Source organism: Phallusia mammillata, chromosome 4 (genome assembly GCF_965637545.1).
Source record: "Phallusia mammillata chromosome 4, kaPhaMamm4.hap1.1, whole genome shotgun sequence".
Classification (NCBI taxonomy): domain Eukaryota; kingdom Metazoa; phylum Chordata; class Ascidiacea; order Phlebobranchia; family Ascidiidae; genus Phallusia; species Phallusia mammillata.
This window is the reverse complement of record NC_137255.1, coordinates 30,022,159-30,048,306: the sequence shown is the minus strand read 5'-3', so window position 1 is coordinate 30,048,306 and position 26,148 is coordinate 30,022,159. Positions and strand designations below refer to the sequence as shown.

The following is a 26,148-nucleotide window of genomic DNA, read 5'->3' as shown; positions in this document are numbered from 1 at the left end:
GCGCCGAGATTGTGGTCTGCACAAAGCGAGAACTTTTGTCAACTCTTAGCAGTTCCTTAGGTGGAGCCGGCGGCCTATATGTACGTTTGAGGGGAAAATGGTGATTTTGGAGAATAAATAGGCAATTAGAACATAGCACAGCGAGAATAGAATATTGACGTAAATATATGATTTAAGCTTATATGTAAATTTGGCACCATCGCTGGTCTGCATGGACAATTTAGGACTGATTCTAGTATAAAAGTTTTATTCGTAATGTAAACGAACGTAAGAACTCTAAGAGAAAGTAATAATATATGCAAGCAACTGTTTGTATTTCACTTATCAGTTCCTTAGTTGCATGTGAGTTCTTTGTTCCCGACTTGTGTCTCATCTCGAAAAGCAACATGATGTCGTTAATAATATGCCCCCAGGTGTCCTACCAGAGCAACCAGCACTGAAATGGCAGGGTACACAAGAAAAATGTAGCAAGTAAATGAATGTGCAATCTTCAAATACAAATCGCTGCAGGGAATACGTATCCAGCAAAGTAGTCAAACTCCTTCAAAAAGAAAACATTTATCGTAGCTACTTGAAGGTTGCTTATGTAGCAAAATACGCCACAAAACGAAAGTCTCCTATAGTCTAAAAGCAGTTTTAATGCTTGCGTTGAAACGTAATATGTTAACACAAAAGCTCACCATTCCTCTTCTTGGCAAACACAGTGAAACTGGGAAATGGAGAAGTAGATGGGCAGATCAGGTCTTGCTGTCGCACTTGGTAAGCGCAGGTAATGTCCTGTCAACAAATATATGTGGTTAGAATCGTGTGTAAACGTTGTCAACGTAAGTGCCCGTTATGAGTTGCAAAATTCGCCTTGACAGGTTTACCACAAAGTCTGTCATAAAAGAAGACACTAGCTGAGAGTTTTGAAGATTATAAGGCAGAAGCGGAGATTGTACAATTTTTAGGAAACTTTACATCTTGTAAAGAAGCTCGAAAATTGAGTTTTTATCGCTATCGACACATGATAAATTTATCTTGAGCAGCAAAATTTGCTTATTTTAGACATTTTTAAAAATTAACAAAAAAATAATATGTTAAACAAACTTGTGATAATATTAGATAAAAACATTAGTTACTGACGTTGATTTTTGTTGTTGTTTTATAGCGGCACAATAACACTAGTGCGCAACGTTAAAACGTTAAGAAGCGCAAAACAGTGGTGGGCACAATTGGTGGATGACGGCTGAACGGGCCGCAGCTACACCGTATTATAAACTGTTAAGTGACTGGGGCTCACATGAATGTAAGGTTGGTGCATTAAGGTTAAACATGACTGAGGGAAACGATGGTGGGACAAGTCGAGGGGACCCTATAAACTAACCACCCGTGTTAGTAAAAGAGGGTGGGGTTCAACAGGAAAAAAACCTCCAAAAGAAACCTTGCCGGATAGTTAACTTCACAATAATAATCATAATGTAATAATGTATAACATCAGGTGTCCACAAAAATATCACTTCAAAACGTACAATACAAGCAATCTATAAATTGTGAATGGAAAAGTATCAAGAGGAAAATACCACCACTGAAAAGTTTTACGAATGGTTAGGTCTGCAGCTTAAGTGATACAAGGGTGAAAAAGAATATTTCCAATGCCTTCTAAGCCGGGGTTTGCGGAAGCTTAGGTCGACAACAGACCGTAAAAATGCGGAGGGGAATAGTGCAAAGCGGAATATAACTAATCCTGGAATGTTTTGCGACGAGTTAGCGTCGGATTTCGCTGCACAATAAAAAGAGGGTGTTGCCAAAATCCCAAAACGAAAATAACCGCAGACCAGTTCTATGACATGTTTTCTCGGTAAAATACAAGCTACGAAACTGCTATGGTCGGCAAAAAGCCGTTACTATTAAAGAGTTGAAAATTTTCTAAGCAATATAAACTTGGCATTATCTTAAATTGGAACTGGGGTATAGGCCTATAACTTACAGAAGTAGGAAATACCTTTAACACAATTTACAGCAACTCGTTTTCGTATTCTATGAACTGATAATACCAAACATCTCGGATTATTACAAAAGAAACCACTATTGTGAGATTTTTGGGGATACAAGACAACTAAAATGGAAAAGTTCATTGACTCATGAAGTCGGAAATCTTTGGGGCTTGGATTCAAACTAATGACGACTTTGGCAATATCACCGACAACACAGTCGTTTTCCTTTTATTTATCCAGCAAAATCAAACTTATTGAAGCCGTTTGCAACACTAAATTAGAACGCCGAACAGAAAATAAATTGCAAAACTTATACGAAGTCTCATATATATGTTTTAGATAAATACAAAATAAGTTTCGATCTAGACTTTGGTTGGGCATGATGTATGCCTTAAATCCAACAGAATTTTCGAATTGATAGGTTGGTAGCATATTAATAAGTTGATTAAATTTGCAAATAAGAAATCAGTGCAGTATTAGTGCAAGAGAAGAGTGTAAAAACTAAGGTTACAGTATATTGAAACCCCAACAAGAGATAAACTTGAATGATTGTGGTTGGGTTTTGATAAGTTAAAGAGCCCTAATTAAAAAATCAATTATTTTCATGATATGTAACTTATTTCGGGTGGTAATATTATTCCAAGTAACCTGCTTTTTTCAAAGTTAAACATGAAATTTTTAATAAGTAATTTAATTCCGAACTAATGAGGATTTTACTTGTTTAAATTACAGTAGACCTTGCCAAACATAAAGACACAAAACAAGTATTTCTTCGTATCGCAAATGCAAGCATAAGCTAATCACGAGAAATGTCTACATTCCTATAGGAACTAAAACTTGTACAGGTTGAAAACAGTTTTGCATTCGCGCCGAGACAACGGGGTTTACGGCTACTTTGATCGGCAACAGACTGTGAAAAGTCACAGAGTGAAAACTACCGAGCGGAATTTAACACACTGTATTGTTTTGCAGGTTTAAAATTAAAGACTACAATTTAAGGGATAACCGAATGAATAAATTCATCAACAATTGAACAAAAATACACTCAAAATAATCTACAGTTTAGAATAAAAAATCAGTGTGTTAACAAGTTACAAAACGTAATATTAAAGTACAAACTTTCGGGTTCGGTTGGGCTATAAAGTTTTGGTGGCAAAATAGCATGAAAGTATAACCACGACTCTATTATATTACGAGTTTAGATTTAAGATCTTTAATGTGCACAAATTATTTGCGTTGATTGGGTTTATTGTTGTGTATTTAACACTGTGTACGATGTATTTAATTAATGCCCAAAGTACATCTTACAGCAATGTTGTGACATTTTGAAACTAACATATCTTTGTGGGTATACGTTTATTGTCACAGCTACAACCCTTGATAGGCGTAGATGATGTATGTTATATTAAATATATTGAATGTACATTGAGAACATGTGTTATTTTAGCTTTTATACGGCACTGATGTCGAATGTGACAAAACACTTTGGCACAAGTAGATTGGACATATTTGTTCAATTATAATAATACCACGAAACAATTGCTGTGTTGCATTTAATATTTCCTCTTTACAAGAGATATCGCAACAAAAAGCGAACTGAACCCTTTAACTGCGGGGGGCGCATAAATGCGCCCCGAGACATGCCTCGTTGTAAACAGCGATAAAAATCATATCAGTTCGAATATTTTTTCCAACTGGGGTGCGTTTGAAAGCTTATGCATATTGGATTCAATTTATTCGAAAAAAATGATACGTTAGTATTTGAGAAAAATTAATCACAGTAAGGAGAAAGTAAAAATTCAGAAAAAACATGTTTTTTCCTAATTTTTGTTTTACAGCCATTTTTTTATTTTACGGTTGGTTGATTCACAGACAGCTGTTTGGAGTTGATTTCAGGGCTTCGCACGCGTGTTGCGGCGATCTTTGTTTATAATTTGATATGTGTTCAGTTGAATTGGGCTTGGAAGTGGGTAGTTTGGGGCAGTGAATTTGCCTTGGTTTGCTTGAATATAGTGCTGTATCAGTCAGTTTAGCTTGATTATTAGTGGTGACAGCAGTTATTTATCAAGAAAACAACTGTTGTATAAGCATTTTGACTTTGGAAGTTTGTGGTTGCTGACCTATATTTTGATTGTATTTGGTCATCAACTACATTATATTTGTCAAATGATGGGAGGGTTTGGCCTCATAAATGGACAACAAATTCAGAAGAATCAGTGCAAAGTTTCTTTGGAATGCTTGGAAATGTGCTTTTTCTGCTAACTTTCGTGAACTGTGTTTCAAAATTTTACATGTTGTGGTGTAATGATACATAATAAACATCCCATGTACAAACACTTGTGAATGCATTATGTGTACAGGTATTTGGTAAACATTAGAATAAGTCAGTAAATTGTAAAGATTGCCAATAATTATTATTAAAAACAAGTTTTATACCCTCAAAAACATTAATTTTGTCCTTTACTACAGTAAAACAAGAAACAAAATTGTTCATTATGACGTCATGGGCTAATTAATGACGTCATCGAAAAAACACACATCAATATTTTTTTAGGGAATTGTTTGTAAAACAACTTGGAACTAATAATTGTAACGAAAAACATAAATAAACTGCAATTTTGTGAAAAAATAGAATTGAAATGACGTCATTTCGTAAGTGATGACGTCATTAAACAAAAATTTTTCTTCAAATTGTAGAAAATTTTATACCCAACAACTTTCCCACAGAAAGTTTTTGCCTATCTTCTATCGATTTTGCATAAAACCTTAAAGAGCAATTTTTTACATATCCGCATTTAGCTGTCCAGTAAATTGTGACAAACACGGTAAAACGATTGTTACCCAAACTGAAGTGGTAATACCCCAAACAGTTCCGCAAACAAAACCAGAAACCCTTCTGTGAAGTATGTTAAGATTACCACATTTAACTAGACTAGGCCATGCTTCCGCAACTGAAATGGAGAAAGGGTCTTCGCGTAGACGGGGTGTTCCAGCCGCTTTGTGGCAGAGTGGAAAATTACTAAGCGGAATAATCCATTAAGGTGGCGTAACCGAGTAAGGTGGCGTAAAATAAGGACTTTGGCCATATTTAAACGGAACAGAAACGCACGACAAACAAACTTTATTAAAAAAAACAATTTTCGGCTTATTTCCATCAACATGACATGTCAAACACTTTGGATTACTGCAAATCAGAACAAACTTGGGTGAATTTATATGGTAACTTTTTTGGTAACGGTATAAACTAACATAATCGAAAACGCAATGCGAGACACCTACTGGCAACAATTATTCTGTGGGAATGTCTGTTGCGTGTCAACAAATGTTTACATTTGAAACGACAAGGGTATTTTAGGCGTTAAACTCATACTCCACGCATTGCAAAGCAGCAAGAATGCTCGTGAGATAAGATGCATTGGGACGTGGAAGAAAAGCGTCAGATTTTTTGTAATTCTAATCAATTTGCAAATCCTGTTTATTTCAGCAAAAAAGCTATGATACAAATTTGAGAGTTAGCTATAACTGACAACATCGGCTAACATAGTACCTTGCAGATACTTACAATTACTCAAATGTAATAGATAATTGCAATATTGGAGCTGAATTTCAAAATGTTGTGTTACAGCGGCCAACAAAACAAAATGCATAATTAACCGGGAACAGACATTATCTTACTAAAGCCATTTTTGATAAAAAGCACAAAATGGAATTTGATAAAGACACTGGCAAACTTTGACAATATGCCAAGTAAATGTACCCTGTTGAGCTAATGCAAAGGGTGTTTTAGCAAAAACAATTTCCTCGTTCACGACAATCTCGGGTACACGATTGTTTTATAAATAAACTCCTTGATTTTTACCCAGAGGCGGTCAGATTGAACTTTTTTCTCAAACAAAAAAATACAGCGAGCCTGGCACGCATCTCTAGAACCAAATAGAATGCCACGCAACAACTCAATGCAACGACAGGGCGCAAAAGACGATGTGTGCTTCAGGAAAAACTATGGAGAACTTTTGAGGTTGGGAGTGTTAAATTAGATCTCGTTTAGAAAGCGGCGTCTTGAAAGTTGTCAGCACCCATGCACTCTTGTATAGCTAAACTGCGCGATTTTTAGCGTTTTATTGCCTGTTTGTGTCAGTAAGCACCGGAATTTAACCACAATTTTACACCCATAGTTATCACTGGTTTGGAGCAAAATTGCAAATAAATGGGTTTGAACACAAATAACAAATGTTCAGGGACAGTATGCAAGCATTCCTAAATAAATACCTTACTGCCGTTGTTAAAACTGGTTCTGCTTTACCCTTGTGGAAACAGTTATGGAAAAAAATTTAACACAAAACTTGTTACATGAAATAAATGAAGCCCGGTTTCACTAACACAAACATTAATTAGAAGTTTTGTGTAACTCATGTATGCTGTAGTTAAGCGTACACTGTTTAGCTTTTGCTGATAATCTCTTGGCGACCTCTGCAGCAATGTAATAACCACAACTACAAAAGCATACATGCCACAAACTGGAATAATGAATCAGCCTTCGATGCTAACAGAGTGTTAAATTGCCCACAGCACGTATAAGTAGACCCAATATTATTCGTATTATGTAGGTTGAAGTTGTTACATTACATCATGTGACGAATTTTAGAAAACTTGTGTTTCTTTAAAACAAGTTGAATGCCACATAACAATAACCAATTGCATAATGAAGTAAAGCTAACCCAACAATCAACACTATTATCAGGAAGTTGAGCGTGATGAAATATTACTCGCGCACTGTGTCAGATAATGCTGCACTCCAACCGAACCGAAATACAACAAATAAATCAACATGTGCCGTTTAAGTTGAAAAGAAAGCGTATTTGTAATGTGACATTTTATCTCAACAATGATTGAATGCTTTAACAGGCTTTAACTAATTAAAGTAAAAACTGGTTAAACGAAAATGTTATTACGCTTAGAGATCGGTAAGATGTAAAATATTGTAAACGCCACAACGAGTATTGGATGCGTGTTGCTTACTACGGTTTTAGCTAACATGTTAGGTAACGACTAGTTTCATGATAAAATCATAGCAAGAACCGTTGCACCAAAATTAAGGGCAAAAATCGGGACCAAATTAAAAATTCTTGCGACCCAGACTCTCGCAACTGTTGTCGCCCAAACCTGGGGTTAAGATAGCGGACCTTTGCATAGCTGCCCGGATTTGACATTAAGCGTTTGAAATCCAACTGCTCCCGAACATATTTGGTCTAATAATAACTAGTTAGGCTTTTTCACCTAGTATTCAAATCACAAGACCAAGGCATGGTGTTTTGCAGTCGTAATGCCTCCATCAAAAATTTTTGGTAACTATATAACCTCCGAATGTTCCTCTTAATGCGTTAAGCCGCAAATAATATGCATCAGAAGCCATAACGGCTGTGTTTTATGCAAGTGTATTTCAACGGTCTACACGCATCATGTGTGACAAGTCGAAGATTGTAAACAAATGAAAAGTACCTTGGATCCAAATCACTCGATCGTGACAGAACAGAGTTTGCAGTAAAAAAATATGCTTGGTGTCAGGTGGCTTTGTCAGTCGACATCTATGCATGTTGCACTTTAAGGGGGACGATTACGTTTTTTTTAAAGTTCTTTGCCTGCAAAGCAATTACAATTGAAAATACAATAAATATCCTACTTACAATTATAAACAAGCAAAAGCACGATAAAATCAAATTATCCTGCAGTAGATGCACCAAAAAAATCTTACGAGTACTAATAAACAGCTTACGATTGTTTTTCCTGAGTATTGACCAACACCAAATTTAACGACGGAAAGAGAAAGACGTATCAAGTGTTGTCTATAGCTGATGTTCTGTGAAAATAAATAAAGGGAATTTTACCAAAATTCTGGACCACGGTTTCAGGTATTGAATATGAGAAAATACAAATCGCGTCCAAAACTGAAATAATACTTTCAGGCTTTCAGAATTAGATAAAACGTCAGCCTTTCAAAATGTTTTAAGCACCCATGCATCATAACTGCGCCTTTCATAACGTTTTATCACCGTGTTTGTGCCACAGGGTTTCTGCCACCCCGTTTTTGCACCTAGTTATCACTGTTTTGATGTCAGCCATTGCAATTAACGTAGTGTTGATCAATACGTCAAACGAGTCATAGCAAAAGTTTGTTAAGTTTCCCACTGCACATACAGGTACAAAAGTTAACATAACTTACTTTACTTACTTTACAATGTAAAAACAACAGTAGCTACTAAACCATACATGACGCAAACTAGGTTTGCAGCCCACAGATAACATTAGTACAAGTATATTCAAACTTACTTGACATCTTGCTTTCTATAAGATTTCTTCACTCAACCAAGTTTGCGCTTCTTCAGTCGACATCAAGCACTTGCAGCCAAATTTATAGCAAACTGCAAACTGCCATTTTGATTATCGCGTCACGACTGGTTGCTCAGCAAAGCCTTTTTTCCCTCTTACCGGAGATTTGAAAACTCGTCCCCCCTAGGCCTAACACGTTGATTGCATGATGTGAAATACCTGATAAAACAACAATGTTGTGTAAATTAGCCTATAATAAAAAGCAGTAATTACATTTTCCAAACGCTCAGGAGTTAATACTGCGTTGGTGTGAATGCTTGTACTGTGTACTACGTTAAAATCTGCTTTTCATAGATGGCCACTTCTTAACAAACACACAATATCGAGTTTGCTTTCAAACAAGGACGAGGTAACAATTCAACCGACTGCTCCACGTTAAACCAGCAACTGAATGTGCTGTTGGTGACTTGTTGATTCTGTGTGAGAGGCAGTGGACCAATTTCTATTGTAACAATCATGCATTATTATCATTGGTTTGTAATACGTAGATAAATAAAGTCTACAATAAGCAATGTGTAATGCAAAAAAATCAAAAGCTGGTTCTAAAGGCAGTGTAAAATTTTTTATTCAAAATAAATATTACAAGGATGGAGCGAAACATATATAATCGTCGCAGTTAGACACAAATAACTTATGAGACTTTTGCCCAATATAGGATAGTACCAATGTTAACGCCTTTTAAAACCTCGCAAAACTTCAGGTCTGTATGTCTTCTGTTGGGATTTGAGTTTAAACAAGGGCGCAATCTGCAAATATTGGCCCGAAATAAGAAAACAATTGTACGACAAAGTGGCGCATTAGATACTGCAAAACTCTAAATTAACACAAGCATCAGACAACTTGTAATATCCAAAGGCAAGCTACCTCGTCCGATGTGCTCAGTAGCGCCACCTCCTGTCTGATGTTATTTCCGTATAAATCGGGTTTATAACGTTGTTCAATTCTGAATGTGTTATATTCTGTACTTAGCCTTTAAGTTGTGCACTGCTGCAGTTTTTTGGCAGCGATTTGTAATTAGCTCATTTCCCCTTCAGAATGGGCTGGGTCGACATCGACGGAATAGAGCATGTTCTATTTTCTTCCAACGTACACATGCGGTTGTCGGTCCAGTGCCAGTGTTAACACACATATAGTTCGGCGTTTGTTGAAATAGTTGTTTTGCTCAATACTAATGGAAGAATAGCATTAAAGACCGAAGTAATATGCCAAAAAATACTACAGACTCCTAATTTATTTGGAAATGGAACACAGAAGAAAGTAACGAAGAACAACGAGATACGAAAAAAATGAATAGTTTAAGTAACAATGGCATTCCGGAAAACAGACAGAAAACAGTTCTTAACTTTAGATCTCTGGCAGTTGGTTCATCCTTCTGCTGCAAACTTTTAACACTAAATTGCAATGATAAACGAAATTTAATTTGTTCAATTGAAAGCTTCTATGATCATAAACTTTACTGCCAGAGTACTGGTGTACATAGAATACAAAAATTACTTTTCAAGTCCGTGTATAGTGTTCCAAAGCTTGTATTGTTTTTAACCAAAACAAATAGTTTGGGAAGGAAAAATAAATTTAACTACTTGCAGAGAAAAATGCTTTGTACAAAATACATATATCTCATTAATGCCTGGGATTCATTTGGAATTGAGTTTGGTTTGACAGGTAATTATTTAATTTCCAAACAATTAAGTTTCTCCCCTGGTTACAGAAATGTTTTATTTTTTTTTCCTAAATACACATTTGTGAAATATGTGACTGTTGTTTACTTTTTAGCCACAAAAATGTGACAACAACCTTCACTTCATCTTCGGCAAATCAATAGAAGTCAACCGCTATAATCAGTTTTGCATTTCTCATTGTTCTAAAAAAAGCGTTAGGGCTTGTTTGCAGCACTCAGTTTTTAGATTTGAGCCCGAACCGGAATATTTGGCAGTTTGGCTAAAAAAATTAGGTCGATTCATTTGTGACGTCACACAAAGTCGTACGCTACGGTTTTAATATGTTTTGTTTCCAGGAAACAGTCGTGGTTTGTGTGGAGTGGCGTAAAATATAGCTCTTTAATAAGAATTAAAGTGATCACAGTTATTGCGTAGCTTTTTTTGTTCGTTTAACGAACAATTCGTAAAAATTGCTGAATAAATTCGACCACCGAAAGTTCGACACATCGATACTTTTAAATTCTAAACATGAAATTTTAAACAAACCAATAGAAACAGTATTTCCATGTTTTTGTATGTTTGAATTTTTTAACTGAAAAGAAAATCATAGGGTTGGGGTTGGGTGTTTTTCGCCGGGACATTCATGTTTCAAACCAGTCAGGGCCGGATTATTCCGCCTACCGAATCTCTAAACCGGTTTAAATCTATTTAGTCCTATTTTGTTTTTTGGGGTCGAATATTTAAATCAGGTAGTGGTGAACAACTTTTTGCATTCTGTAATAATTTAGGTTTGTTTATTGGCTGCTAAGTTACAGAATAAATTGTGAATTTAAATAATCGCATTCCTTAGTGGTTCCAACTTGATTTAATGTTCGCACACCACACATATGTTGTTGTGAAATGAAATTTATAATGTCAAGTTTCATTCAGGACATGAAAGGTGGTCGAGTTGCAGCGCTCAGGAGAGAAAAATCATGTGCTGCTGCATGTTACACTGGGCAATCATCATCACAATTTTTCAGCTTAAAAAAGCAGTTAAAATTCATACGGAGTTGCTTATTTCAGTTTCCATGTGCCATTTAAATTGATATCCAGGGAACCATCTGCACCCTCGTCTTGTGTGGCCTGTCGATCTGCACACTATAAACACAAAACTTTGTTTCTCGCGCCCTGAACCGACTGTAGTTGAACCCGCCATACACACAACTGTTGGTTTGGCTTATCAGTATTGCACAGCCAGGTATTTCTGCATTTCCTGTTTATCACGTCGTGCCCATTGTTTTGTGCTTCCATGTTATTGTTTAAATTACTGCTTGGGTCACGTGTTCCCTGATGAATGGTTTGTCGAAATGTCGAAAAGAAAGTATTGGTTTAATCTGAGCTTGTAATAATGATGCGACCAACCTATAAAATAAACATCAGAAGTTTTTTTTTTATTTGCAGAGGCCCCTCCCAGCCTCAACATGTAACGACCGGCCGATAAAACAAATTATCATGTCGTCTCCATTGATAAAAATAGTTACAAAAGAACAAAACAGAAACGCCGAAACACAAAAATGTTACGCCAAGTATGCACATAAAAATGTCTTATATATTACCAGGGATAATAACTTAATGTTTACATTTAAATTAGGTTGTAAAGATAAACGCCACAAGCGGAGAGTTAAGACGGTATAGAGTACTAGGGAGGGCGACGTCCCTTAGCTAGATAAGCCAAGAGAGATGCAGAAAACATTTGTTAAAAATACAATATTTACAGAATAAAAGGAACGTGTCAACACAATATGCACAGATATACAATGCAGAAAGGCCGACCAAAACATGAGAATACACTTTATATATGGGCGACCTAATTTGTCGAAAACAATTTAAGAAACTTAAAGGTAGAGACGCCATTAGATAGTTTGCGAGATATGTGGCAAATTTAGACATTTTGTGGCGAAAAACGACGTCTTAAGAAAGTTAAAAACTTGTTTTTTAACGTGTCACAAAGTTTGGTTTCGATTGAAAAGTTAGAAACACGTTTCATGGTTTTGGTTTCAGACAAGTAAGTTAGGTTTAAAGTTTTATCTCAACACAAAATTTAACATTTGCAATAAAACTGTTTAAACGAAACAACGAAAACGTATTATTACGTGGAAATCAGAGAGATAACCCCCTAGTGACGTCACTAAACAACAGCATGGCGAACGACAGCAAAAGTTAAAATTAAAACACAATCAGTTACAACAATAAATGACACCGGATTTTGCAGAACACAAATCATAAGGTTGTCACGCATTAAAATGTTTCATAAACACATTTTATCACCAGTGTCTACCTTCATATACATCTAAAAGGCTACTTTAGGTCATACACGCAACAAATACATCTTAAAAACATTAAGTCCCATTATTCTCATGACACAAGCTTAGAAACATATATTTCCATGTTACCATCTGTAGGATTTCTTATTTAGTTCCATAACGTTATAGTCACAATAAGTGGTGAGCATAGACTCCGAACTTTATGTCAGGATATTCAACCGATGTGAATTTAGTACTGATTTTGTAACGTCAGACAACTTACGTCATGATATTAAAACAAACTAACAAGGCACAAAATTCGTCATAATGAGAACCAAACCAACACTCATGTTACAAACTTCGAAAAATAATCTACGCAGCAAAAAAGCCAACCGCCCTAAACGTCACTAATATAAGGCAATAAAAGGCGAAGTAAAAATACGGAGGTAGGATTGAATGGAGAAAAATCAAAATGAAACAATGTTAACAGTTATGTATAAAGATGACAACAGCGATTGTAGATGGTTTACATTGATGTAGTGACTGTTTAAAAAAACTAAACTTATTGGTATTTTGATTTCGTTTGAGAAGAACATATTTATTTCTTGGTAAAGTTTTAATTCCTTAAACAAACCAATGCAGTAATTTTTTTGCGACAGTTTATGCATAAAATCGGTTTGTCACAGAACGTCAGTTAGTTTTGGGATTTTTACGTTGATGCAAAATACCTTGCACACACTCATGTTGGGCGCCTATGCTTGTTAGTGTTAAGCGCAAATAATAATGTTTCAAACAAACATGACAGTTGATAATCGTCAGGAAAAAGATACTGACCCTGACAGAGGACAATAATGACTTATTCCATCAAACGTTGACCAATGCCATCACTAGTGATGAAATAATGTCACATTGTAATGACCAATCACATTGTTTATTCAAGATTGTTATGTAGGCCTACCATACGTCCTCTTTTTGGAGGACGTATCCTCCTTTTAAACAAACAAAAAAAACCAAGTTGTCCTCTGAGGAACATAAAAAGTGCCCAAACGTCCTCTATTTTAAATTTCTGATTTAGTAAATATCAATGGTGCAGTTACGCCTTAAAACAGCCTAGAACTACATTTTAAGTTTATATGTAAAAGAAATATAGGCGGATTTTACACAACACTTTAGTGAAAATATACCCTTAGTTTAGTGTGATCAATTTTAAACTTCATATTGTACCAGGTGACTGCAAAAAAACGTCAAATATCTTTTTTTCTTACTATGTTACCCCCAAAAAGCTTTTTATGTCTTTCAACAATGCGTTCCCCTTTTTGTTGATGAAAATATGATAGACATATTGTTATGGAAACAAGTGTTCAGTTTTTCGTCCAAAACTTGACTTTTCTTCGCAACTTTGATCTGATGAGATTCTTTCCTGCTTTTGTGAAGTTATTGCCCCCAACATCCAACACATTGATTTTGTTGACCAATCCTGCCAATGACTCAGCACTTTCATCTGTCAGCCCGTTCAAAGATAAATCAAGAAGTTTCATCTAAAACAAGAATAAGTTAAACGCAAGTAAGAAGAGGTGATTGCAATTCAAGTATGTTGTAACAAATGATACAGTATGAAATCATACTAAAAATTGTTTTCACACGAAAAACGGATGTCACGTCATGTGAAGTGTGAAAAATATATCTGAGGAAAACCTAAACAAAATAATTAACACTATAAGATAAAATTAACAAACAAACAACTACTGATGTGTAGATTTGCTCGGGTTGTTTGTAATCACACAAAAATCACCAAATAGCATTAACCCTTAATACGACCCGTTTACCCATTTTCAATTATCTTTTAGAATGCATAAAATTGTTGCCAGTAACTAATAAAATCACGTCACTTTATTATATCAACAATTATAAAATAAAGTTAACTAAGTGCGCATTTTTGCTGTTCTTACTTTGTGTTTTTGTACAACTTCTAAAAAGCCCACAACATTTTTAGTAAATAAGTTCCAACAGAACTGTTTGCATTAAGTAATACCGACAATCAATTACGCGTCAAGTACGAAAGGTCAAAATGTTATGACTGGAACACTTCTTAAACCAAGACGTGCTACAAAAGCAAGAACTTTGAATTTTTCCAGATGCAATAGAGTTTGGGTTTGTTGCTATAGCGCAGAGGTGCACAATCTGGGGTCGCAAAAACGAATTTATGCCACCGTGAAAGTGTGAATTAAAATATATCCACTTGTGGCCGTAAATTTGATATTTTTTTTTATACATTTGGCCTCAAAAACTGGCCTAAATAGATTTTGTGTGAATAAATGGATATTACCAGCCCAGTAGCCATACCAACCGGAATTTTGTACGCTCATTATGTGCAAAGAATTAAACATTTAGAAAACAAACAACGTTATAATACAGATGGTGACATCATAACAATTTGTGACTGTTTCCTAACCGTTTATCTTTACTTTGTAAATAAAGTAGAAAATCAAATTGGACTTCCTACGACCAGTAAATAAGATATTGTGGAATAGTTCCTACTTCTTTGGATCATTAATAAACAAACGAAAAACATGAAGACATTTGGCGGCCGTTGGTGAAATAAAAACCTGTTATGCGACCGTCATAGCGAAAGGGTTGTGCACCGACGTTGCGGCGTTTAAACCGATGACAACGCGACACTTTTTTTCATTAGTTAATCACGTATTTGCGTTATCCAACCTTATCATGGAGTAAAAAGGTAACTTTACGTAGCAAGAACGACGCACAAATTAGAATTTATGGTTTGGCATTGATATGCAAGTTGCATACAATTTAAGCAATACCAAAATTAAAAAAATCGTTATTCAAAAAATGTTTTTTAATTATGTTTGCATCAAAAGAACAATGGCTTATCGTGAGTTAGGTAAATTTACATTTAAATTTTCACAGTGTGTCACATACCACCCATTTTTACGTACAAAATGGGTTTGTTACTTCATAATTCTAGTGACATTTGGTTATCATTGTGTCGTTTGCATCGTTTTTTCGCAGTAAATCAGTCCAGCATACTATTATATATGTTTATGATATGCTTTTTGTGTTGGCGCATTTTGTGATTTTGCTTTGGCGCATACATTGTTTATTGTTTCTGAAACAGTTATCTTAGCTGTTAATAAAAAAATATTCACACAACATATATTTCAATATTTTACCGGCTTTGTTAGCTTTTTCACACCATCGCAGAGTATCTCGACGCCTTTAGTTTCGAAGTCACATAACCTCAGTATTAGTTGTTCGATGTTGTGAAGGCAAGGACCCAGTGACGCTGCTCCCTTGTTGCCAATCTCGTTGTGGGAAAGGTCGAGTATCTTCAGCTGATTTATTGAAACAAATATTATCACATTTTTCGTAGTGACAAATTGAAGTTAATAAAAATACACAACACTCGTACAGATTACGCCTTGTTATACATCCTGCGACGTCCTAACACATAATTTCTGTTTAACTTTAAATTTTATCAATAAATGATCACTAATAGGCTAAAAAGTAAGTTGTAGAATGTTCGAACTAGCTTTGTTAAAGAAACTAACAAAAAACCCAGGCTTTGCTAGCTTTACATAGGAAATTTATTTAGGTTAATTGGATTTTTTAACGACTGTATTTAAACGCCCTGGCCTTGTTTCTACGATTAAATTTTACATCGAACTTTGTGCATGTGTTGGGCGACCTGGTTTTATAGCAACACACGTTTAAAAAACAAGTATGCGCTGGACGTTTGTTCACTACATGCGTTTTTGTACGTCATGCTAACTACAAAAATAAGCTGTGACAAAGTGGTTTATCAGAAAAAAAGGTGTGTATGAGGGACAGTATCGCCTTCTATAGATTTTTCGTATTACGGTTTGCCTGGTGTTATTTTAGTTTGTTGAGTTTTTTGGACAGGACATATAGCACGGTTTGATTCAGTAGTTATAATCTTAAGTTGGAATTGGTGCCACAATTGTAGTGAGGTTGGGCACAAAACAGTGTGTGATGAAATACATTAAAATTTTATGTAAGTACATGCATTTTGAACGCTGTGTTTCAAGGTCAGGATCAAAAGATTATAAAAGATTAACCTCAAGCGTTTGAAGAAATCTTTTCTTACTTGTGAATCTCAATAGGTAGACCGCTAGCGCTTCTGTTATAGACTTTAATGCTCAAAGCAGTTGGTTGTCATTTGCATATTGTTTGTGTCGTATTATTGCTGGATTTAAATAAAACCTGTCATCAGATTTGTATTTTTTATGCTTGTATTTTGCCAAACATCGCTTATTTCGTTGGCGCATTTTGTTGTAATAATTTGATTTTGTAAACCTGCCGAAATCGTTGCTTTTACGAAAATGCACCTAAGGCGAGCGTTCGCTGTTTATTTGAAAAAGATCAAAAAGAGAACGCGCGACAAATACGAAAGGTACAATTAAGACGCTTCGGCAGTCGCGGGTCTGTAGAGTCGCTACACAGCTTCCCACAGAAGCGGGTTTAACACAAATATAACGGTTCCTATATTTCCCACAGCACAGACATCCCCAAGGTTTACTTGCTTCGTCAGCTTTTGCACTGTAATCGATGTTGCTACAATATTTCACTAATCGATATTTGGTAAAGATGTTTCAGCTTCTTTTGCAAACATCGTTTTATTGGTAACACAAGCTATTGTGAGGATTTGTCGCAATTGTCTGGAACGCGTTTGACGGTTGTGTGATAAACAGATTTTCGGTTTTGTCCATAAATTTGTTGGATCGCGTGTCGTACGTGGTCTATCTGTAGTTGTTTGTAAATACAGACTTCCACAAGATTTATACGCCTTGTGTGAATTTTGTGTTCTGCCATGTCACAGTTCGTAATTTAAATTTAAGTAGTATAAATTAATTGCCTGGATAACTTAAGATTTGTCTAAAGTGTACTAATAACACGATTTCTTCCGGTGCCTAGAACTATTCGTCAGGCTTTCTTTTCTCGTCGAACCCCACCTACTTTCCCTAATACGGATACGAATGGTTGGTTTATAGCAGGGGTCGGCAACCTTTTTTTTACTGCGGACCGTTTTTGAACCTTAAATTTTATCGCGGACCGGTCTTAAAAAACTACAAATATTTAGCAAGAAAAACGCTTAAAATAGTTTATTATTCCCGGGATACAGGGGGAAAATGTTTTAAAGCATTTAACCAGAAAAAGTATGCGGACCGGTTCACAACTCTTTTGCCGACCACTGGTTTATAGGGACCTCTCGACTGGTCCCACTAACGTCGTGTGTACTCACAATGCGCAAATCTTGCTTTCTTTATGACCTAAGTCACATTACGCCTGTTAATAACGGCGTAGCTACAATCGCCACGGTCCACCAATTGTGTCATTCATTTGTATGCGCCAAATAATGATTCAACCTTGCACAGCTATTTCCGGCTTGAATATTATTCTGTATGTTGTTGTATGAGCATCGTTCGGACCCGCTTCCCCAGTATCACTACTTCATTTGGCTCGCGGATGCTAAAAGTTGCCCACCATGTTGTAGCAACACTCGGCTGTGACAAAGTAGTTTGTTTTTGAAAACAATCGAGATAGATCAGCGTCATTTTCCGCCCGGCACTTTTCTTTAAACTATGGTTCGCATGTCTGTGTGTTTGTTTGCTTTTTTGGACAAGTCGGTTAGTTTGGTTTAGCAAATATACCCGGCAATTATAACCTGAGGTTGGAAATAGTGCCAGGTTTTACTTTTTTTAAACGTGCTTGACTCGAGTCTGACACTACATTAGGTCACTTTTGCCCTTGGTACATCTAAATTTTGAGTCTATTTTTGACATTATTTCAACAAATATCTGTTCGGGCCGAAGTTTGGGCTTGATCTTTTGTAAGAACAACCAAACCAATGGTAACAAAAAAAAAACACGTAAGATATACCTGTTAGCCTATTATGCAAACAGCAGTTGGTTACCCATGTAAATTTTCTAGATACGATTACTAAAAATATTTACTAACGGTATTTGCACACTCACATTTCTTAAATATTAATAAATTACGATAAAATTCATTGGCGTATATTTCAAAAACTGAACATTGTCCTTATTTCGCTTAGTTTTTTTTTTGTGTGTGAAATTGATGTCGTTTGTGAATGTACAAAGCGTTTCGTTTTTCTCTCAACTGAATGACGACATAATGGCTGTGTCTTCTACTTTGATCATAGTGTGTCAAATTTTAGTGTTTGTTTTTGCGACTAAATTATGAACTTTATTTTCCTAAAATGCTTTTAGGGTTTAATTGGTAAGGGGCTTTTTACGTTTTTATAATTTGTGTTCCTAGGCCCTTCGAAGTTAAATTATCATTTTGGCATTCGGGTAAACTAGGAACGAAATAATGTTTTGCATAACATAATTGTGAGCAGGGGTGACTGAACTACAACTTCAAATTTGAAAATGAGAGAACAACGTGAAAAACGGAACGTGCGTTATAATGATAAAGTAGGTTTGTTTAGAAGTCGATGTTACAGAAAGCATGTAGATAAAGTGGGTTTGTAGAATAATTTTGCAAAGTTTTTGGCGATTAATTTAACTCACATTTTACAAAACACAATATTACCGGTGTCGCTCTGTGTTGAATCACGTAGAAAAGATTCTCGTTGTCAACTGGAAGGAGAGATGAACGACTGAAGTCGAGCTCATCGGGAAGTAGGGAGGCCACAGATGAAGCAATCTCCGGATCATTTGACTCATGAGCCCAGCTGCAAACTCGCAGGATGTCTTGTTTATTGCTGAGCATCGGCTTGGAAGCAAAATTAAATGCAAACAATTTATGTAGTTTACCTAGTTTTGTTTGTTTTTTATTTGCGCACTTTATATGGTTTAATGCATTTGTTCTTGCCCTTGTGTATATCGAACTCAACCTTATTATATGAGCAATTTCATTTCACTTTGTTTACCACGCCTTCTCTGTTTATATTCTACCTTATATTTATATGATAACTTATATTTTTTGCTCCTCAGCCTGCAACGACACCATTATGTACCGAAACATGTAACCATCATGTTCAGTCAGCGTAATGCAAAAGTAAATAAAGTTTCGACGCGTCATACGTGGTTGGTAATGATTGAAAGACACTCATGTGACGTTTTATTGAATTTCCTTTCATAAAGATGTTGTGATTTTACTGTTTTATGGTTGTAAACGTGGTGAGTGTTGCAGTTGTGCTGTTTGTGGACGTTGAAGTTACAGTTCTGTCCTAATGTAAATGGCTTATGAGTTAGGTTACAAATCAACGTGATAGAAACATGTAGATAAAGTGTTTTTTTGTATAATAATTCTACGTTTTTCTCAGCAACTAATTTAACGCACACTTCACAACAACACAGTATTACCGGTTTCGTTCTGTGTTGAATCACAAACATTAGACTTTCGTAGTCAACTGGTAGATGTGAATCACCAAAGTCGAGCTCATCCGGAAGCAGGGAGGCCACACACAAAGCAATCTTTGGATCATTTGACTCATGAACCCAGCCGCAAACTTGCAAGATTTGATCTTTACTGCTGAGCTTCCGCCTGGACTGGATGAATTTGAAAAGCAAAGATTTCTTTTGCTCCCAATCCTGATGGGAACTTTCAGGATGAAGTGGCCCGAGTTGATGGAAGACCGAAGGATCGCAAATCCCGAAAACAAACTTGCAAACAACTTCCCATCTGTCGTCTGCAAGTTGTTCGAGGACTTTCTCAAACTCGTCAAGGGACATGATCATCATCAGGTAAAAACCAACAAAAAACTCCTGCCATATGAGATGAGAGAAATATCGAACTTTGTGACCATCCAATATCGTCAGCTTAAGAGTCCCGTGCTTTGTGACTGACGTGTTTGTAAATGCATCGGCTGTGGATTCCTTGATGCCTGCTTTTTCGAATGCCATTGCCTTGAATACGATCTCCATCTTAAGAAATGCATCATAGGCCAATTGGGCTAGTTTGTCCAACCCACCTTCTTGGCCCCTCAAATGATTGGTTGTAAGATATTGGCCACAAGTGAAAGCAAGGACTTGAGTGAGTGTAACAAACTGAATGTCTCCATCGTAATTCATCAAGTAGACAAGAGTCAATATAAAATTGACAGGGACATAGCAATATGCGAATACATTGCGGTTTTGCTCTAACTTTTGTTGTATATCGTCGTATTTGTCTCCACATATCTGGCGTCCAAGTTCATTTTGTGATGTTGGGGTTAATCCAAGTATTTGAACTATAAACCTCGGTCGATATGAAGGATGTAGCTTGTATAGCTGAGTTGGTCGTGACGTGAAAATCTTTCGAGCACGTGGAAGCAAGTTTCCTCCCGCCAAATGCTTCAGGTAGTTTTCCGCTTTAGACTTCGAATGTAGTCGGGGTCGGGGAACTTCTGTGGGAAATGATTCGAAAGCTGCCTCGTCAAAACCGTCGAAAATTATCACAACATTTAAATCATTGCAAATGGCATTAATAATCCTTTTTTCTTGTTCTTGGGTGTAATCTTTTTCAATCGACATGGTGAAGAGAAGAAAATCTAGAAGTGTCATCTCCCTAGTGAAGTCGATGTGCCTGATTACAATGTAGAAGAAGAAGGAAGTCTCTCCAAACAACTCTCCCCTTAAACCTTGCATGGCCCACTTTTTGGCTGAGGTCGTCTTTCCTATTCCAGCTTGTCCGACCACACCGACCACGTTCCCATGTTTTTCAACGTAGTCTTGTTTTGCTTTTACTTGATCCTTAGTGAATATCCATTCCGCTTCTCGTTGTGCTGCTTCTTTTGCACGACCAAACATTTCTTTACCAGTGATGTCACTTTGTGGTATCTTGTAAAGTTCCTCTTTCCATCGATAATGTACATCTGCTTGAAACTCGTTGTCAATTTGCTGTGGTTTGCTGACTATGGCAAGGTTGACTGTTGGGATTGGACGATTGGCAAAATCTGCAAGTGACGATTTTTCACTGGCGATTTCTTGTACCCTTTGTATGAGCAACGACTCCAGTACTGATAAGGATTGAACATGTTCATGTTTTCTGTCGTTCTCCGTTGATGTTGAAGGTTGATGATCAGCAAACCGATGCTCTTGTGCTGAGGATAAAGATGTAGCAGGGAGTTTGGGTGAAGTTTCTTCATCTAAGAAGTGTGAAGCAGGCAACTGGGACGAACAGTGAGCTTGCTCAGGTGAAGCAGTTGCAGCGTGATGTTTGGGTGAAGTTTCTTCATCCAAGTATTGTGGGGCAGGCAACTGAGATAAGCAGTAAGTTTGTTCAGGTACAGGAGGTGAAGTTGGATGTTTTGGTGACGTTCCGTCAACTAGACGGTGTGCAACAGGCAGCTGTGATGAGCAGTGAGCTTGTTCGTATGTCTGATACACTGTTAAATGTTGTGTAATGTGTTGTTGATAGACTGGAGCGTTGTAAACTGGTCCAGTTGTGTGGATGTTTGTGTCTCCAATCTGAGGTGCTTGTTCGCTTTCCTGCACAAAAAAGTTTTAGGATCAAAACAGATACTGGTTTTAAAGAGTCCACCCTATCAGCAAGAAGTCGTCGATTCAAATTGACTTTTGTCTGCAGAATTACTGCTATCATATCGCCGATACCGCAATCGATTCGCGTTATAATGCATGTTATAATATGGAAATTCCGCTGGATAGGAAAGCAGAAATTCCTAATTTTTATCGACGACTTCTTGGCTAATCGTTTGAGAATTCTTACCAAGTTGACAACCAAATTTCTGCCCTGTACTTCAACTGGCAAAGGGTGGTTTGAACTTGAATGCGGCACCATAGCACTTGAATCCTCGGATGCCCCGTACTGGGGAACAATATCACTCTGTCTTATGGTTGGGTATAGTTCTGATTCAGCATCATCCTGTCCTTGGGACGAGCTGGACTGGGGTTCAGCATCATCTGGTTCTTGGGTCAAGCTGGATTGGGGTTCAGCATCATCTTGTCCTTGGGTCCAGCTGGATTGGGGTTCAGCATCATCTGGTCCTTGGGTCAAGCTGGATTGGGGTTGAGCATCATCTGGTCCTTGGGTCAAGGTGGATTGGGGTTCAGCAACATCTGGTCCTTGGGTCAAGCTGGATTGGGGTTCAGCATCATCTGGTCCTTGGGTCAAGCTGGATTGGGGTTCAGCATCATCTGGTCCTTGGGTCAAGGTGGATCGGGGTTGAGCATCATCTGGTCCTTGGGTCAAGCTGGATCGGGGTTGAGCATCATCTGGTCCTTGGGTCAAGCTGAGTTGGGGTTCAGTATCATCTGGTCCTTTGGTCAAGCTGGATTGGGGTTGAGCATCATCTGGTCCTTGGGTCAAGCTGGGTTGGGGTTCAGTATCATCTGGTCCTTGGGTCAAGCTGGATTGGGGTTCAGCGTCATCTGGTCCTTGGAACAAACTAGATTGGAGTTCAACATCATCTGGTTCTTGGGCCAAGCCGGGTTGGGGTTCAGCATCATCTGGTTCTTGGGTCAAGTCGGGTTGGGGTTCAGCATCATCTGGTCCTTGGGTCAAGCCGGGTTGGGGTTCAGCATCATCTGGTTCTTGGGTCAAGCTGAATTGTGGTTGAGCATCATCTGACCTTTGGGTCAAGCTAGATTGGGGTTCAGCAACATCTGGTCCGTGGGTCAAGCTGGATTGAGGTTTAGCATCATCTAGTCCTTGGGTCAAGCTGGTTTGGGGTTCACCAAAATCTGGTCCTTTGGTCAAGCCGGGTTGTGGTTGAGCATCATCTGGCCTTTGGGTCGAGCTGGATTGGGGTTGAGCATCATCTGGATCTTGGGTCAAGCTGGATTGGGGTTGAGCATCATCTGGTCCTTGGGTCAAGCTGGATTGAGGTTTAGCATCATCTAGTCCTTGGGTCAAGCTGGTTTTGGGTTCACCAAAAACTGGTCCTTTGGTCAAGCCGGGTTGGGGTTCAGCATCATCTGGTTCTTGGGTCAAGCTGGATTGGGGTTGAGCATCATCTGGCCTTTGGGTCGAGCTGGATTGGGGTTGAGCATCATCTGGTCCTTGGATCAAGCTGGATTGAGGTTTAGCATCATCTAGTCCTTGGGTCAAGCTGGTTTGGGGTTCACCATCATCTGGTCCTTTGGTCAAGCCGGGTTGGGGTTCAGCATCATCTGGTTCTTGGGTCAAGCTGGATTGTGGTTGAGCATCATCTGGCCTTTGGGTCGAGCTGGATTGGGGTTGAGCATCATCTGGCCTTTGGGTCGAGCTGGATTGGGGTTGAGCATCATCTGGTCCTTGGGTCCAGCTGGATTGGGGTTCAGCATCATCTGGTCCTTGGGTCAAGCTGGATTGGGGTTCAGCGTCATCTGGTCCTTGGATCAAGCTGGATTGGAACTGAGTTCTTCTGGACAGGCTGGACTTGATTGCTTTGTTATCACTTTTGCGGGATGAATTTAACCTTTTTTTAGATAGTTTATTGCCCATCCTTTAAATATTTTTTGTCGTTTTTTTCTTCGTGTCAAACTGTTTTGTTGTGTAACAATAACACAGTAGTGTTCTCCTTTCGTTCGTACATTCGACGACTACAACAGGAGTCTTTAAATCACAGTTTGGGCTAGATTTTTATCGCAAAACTATTGTTACAACTATGTTGTCCTACATCTGCAAAAATAGGGGAAAAAACATAAAAGCACAAAGTTATTGAACCAACTACATTCAACACGAACCGTAATAAAAATGCACAAGTGACAGAATTGTGCATAATTCGCAAAACAGAAAACACAAATGTTTAAAATTACCAGGTCGGCTGTAAAACAATCTGATCTAAATCTGACCATAAACTTAAACAAAAACCTTTCAAACGTACAAAAGAATGCGCAACTTGTTAAACTTTCAGGATTGAAATCTGGTTATTTTGCGTCTTTGTGTAAGGGTTTGTAGCGGTTGCGACATAATTTGTGCAAACTTTGCAATAGTTGTTTACCAAAATAGCTTGTTTTGACTTGCTAACGCAAAACTTGCGTGGAAGTTAAAAAGTGTACTAACTTAATTCGCCTGTATTGACAAATCATGTTCGGACTTGTAATATTTCCTGTCGCAGTTAATTAGGATGCAGATGCGACTTTGTGATCTGGTGTTTACGAGCTTTTACTGTATGTTGTGTGCTGTGCTGTGATTGGACGCTGCTATGTTTGGGAATTGTGCAAAAGCCAATCACAAGCGCACATGTGTTCGATTTAACGCCTTTTCCCGGAGTATGTATAAAGCGAGTTCATTCTGTTTGACTTGTGCTCGCTTATATCAGCGGGTCGCTTTCTTTCGTCTCGAAGTAATGAGCAAACGAACCGAAGTGCAAGACACGTGTCTGGAGTTTCCAGGACTCTGTCCCGACAAGCTCAAGAACTTGGGAGGTTAAGGACGATGGTATACCTCTATACAGAAAAAAAGCATAGCGGCTGCCCATGAAGAAAATAAGTGCACAATGTTCTTTTTTTAAGTTGTCGAAGAAAACAAAATCTTGGTTATAACCTTTCGATGATTTACATTCTGGCAACCAAACAATGTTTCTGTTTTTATGACTAATCTTAGAATAATTGTGGAAAACACCTCTATGGACCAAAACAATGATTAACTATGTTTCAGCAACGTTGTTATTTTTCACCAATGTCTGTAGTTATCGAGTGATACACTTGTGGACTGTTGTCAGTTTTTAGTGTACTTCAGTCATTCGTGTTATCAAATACACATTTGTCTGTGATATAAATAAACGCTCTAAGCCAGTGGTTCTCAACCTTTTAGGTTTGCGGACCGGTCAACTTGTAAAACAAATTGTGCGGACCGGTGGACTTTCAACATCAACCCAAAATAAGTAAGTTATGAAAAATTCAACTTAATGAGAAGTTTGCTGCTGTCTGTTTCATATCATACGTGTTAAACGAGGTTTTAATTAAGTTTCTGCAAGGCGAAGTAGAGCGTTGACTTTCACACAATTTCTCTGCTTTCAACATCTTGCATTTTACAATTGAGATATAAAATTGTAATATATTTGGCGGACCGGCAGGAAAGTTGACGCGGACCGGCGGTTGAGAACCACTGCTCTAAGCAACCTGTAACATCAAATACATCACAGAAAATCGTTTTGCTTAAACATCGTCAACCCACAAAGCTTGGTTTTAAACTATGGGGCATCGTCAATAGGACTTCTATCTATGGATGTTTTTGTTTTGTATCAGTACATATTTGTCTATTTTCTTTGGACGTTTAGAAAAATGTAATTGGTTCGCAAAAGTGGTAGAGTAACAACTCCACAACTTACATCAGAAAAGGACTTGGTTAACACAAAACGGATGTTTGTTTGAAATCAAACTAGAAACCAACTTCGAAATGGATCAATACTTGTGTATCGATGACCAAACCTTACGGTATGCGCGGTATCGGTATTCATTCAATACTGGCGAGATATCGAAGCAAATACCAATACCCCTACAAAGCGTAAAACTCGCACTGTCATAATAAAATGCAAAGCATCGCTCGATTCGTGAGTCATCATTGCAGCACAATTTCTTAGTACGTTTCTCGCAACACACTTTCTCGATACGTTTGTTGTATGTCTGCTAGAATATAAAACACGCCCAAAGGCACATGAACGATTTGGTTTTGTGCAGTGAATTTGTCGCTATGTGGTTAAGATGGAACTATTTAGCGTTCAATGGAACCTTGCACAACACCATGTGACATGCTCGAACCAGCAACAAGCAACACAGCTTGAGTTCTTAAACGTTGACCTATGGGATAAAGACTAACAAAAAGCTTACTAAAAAAAACTGTTGAACTAAAAAAATTGGCTCATGTGCCTAGAGTCCTTATCTAATAATGCAACAAAATATTTTGGCAGAA

At 37.5% G+C, this 26,148-nt stretch overlaps 2 protein-coding genes across 3 annotated transcripts; both read right to left on the bottom strand.

Moving 5' to 3' along the window:
• Positions 1 to 230: 230 nt before the first annotated feature.
• Positions 231 to 8,518, bottom strand: LOC145224129 (uncharacterized). 2 transcript variants are annotated; one of them, XM_080090558.1, is made up of 5 exons: positions 8,304 to 8,518; positions 7,750 to 7,833; positions 7,476 to 7,615; positions 681 to 777; positions 231 to 541 (listed from the first exon to the last, which is right to left on the bottom strand). In XM_080090558.1, exons 3-5 carry the CDS (start codon positions 7,567 to 7,569, stop codon positions 370 to 372), a joined length of 363 nt encoding a protein of 120 aa, XP_079946684.1. In that variant the 5' UTR covers positions 7,570 to 7,615; positions 7,750 to 7,833; positions 8,304 to 8,518; the 3' UTR covers positions 231 to 369. The 2 variants fall into 2 exon arrangements, with proteins under 2 accessions (XP_079946684.1, XP_079946686.1); XM_080090560.1 differs by having other exon boundaries at positions 231 to 436.
• Positions 8,519 to 11,569: 3,051 nt separating this feature from the next.
• On the bottom strand, positions 11,570 to 23,736 carry LOC145223770 (uncharacterized). The gene is made up of 5 exons (XM_080090158.1): positions 22,021 to 23,736; positions 19,677 to 21,782; positions 18,901 to 19,083; positions 15,498 to 15,659; positions 11,570 to 13,844 (listed from the first exon to the last, which is right to left on the bottom strand). Exons 1-5 carry the CDS (start codon positions 23,734 to 23,736, stop codon positions 13,668 to 13,670), a joined length of 4,344 nt encoding a protein of 1,447 aa, XP_079946284.1. The 3' UTR covers positions 11,570 to 13,667.
• Positions 23,737 to 26,148: the final 2,412 nt, after the last annotated feature.

Excerpts from the sequence above, each read along its gene's own strand:
- LOC145224129 (XM_080090558.1), bottom strand. The coding sequence starts at position 7,569 with ATGCATAGATGTCGACTGACAAAGCCACCTGACACCAAGCATATTTTT. Across the intron at positions 778-7,475 it reads TCGAGTGATTTGGATCCAAG|GACATTACCTGCGCTTACCA; the intron begins GTACTTTTCATT and ends ATTTGTTGACAG. Across the intron at positions 542-680 it reads GTTTGCCAAGAAGAGGAATG|GAGTTTGACTACTTTGCTGG; the intron begins GTGAGCTTTTGT and ends TTCTTTTTGAAG.
- LOC145223770 (XM_080090158.1), bottom strand. The coding sequence starts at position 23,736 with ATGGGCAATAAACTATCTAAAAAAAGGTTAAATTCATCCCGCAAAAGT. Across the intron at positions 21,783-22,020 it reads GAAATTTGGTTGTCAACTTG|GAAAGCGAACAAGCACCTCA; the intron begins GTAAGAATTCTC and ends TTTTTTGTGCAG. Across the intron at positions 13,845-15,497 it reads TGAAAAAGCTAACAAAGCCG|ATGAAACTTCTTGATTTATC; the intron begins GTAAAATATTGA and ends TTCTTGTTTTAG.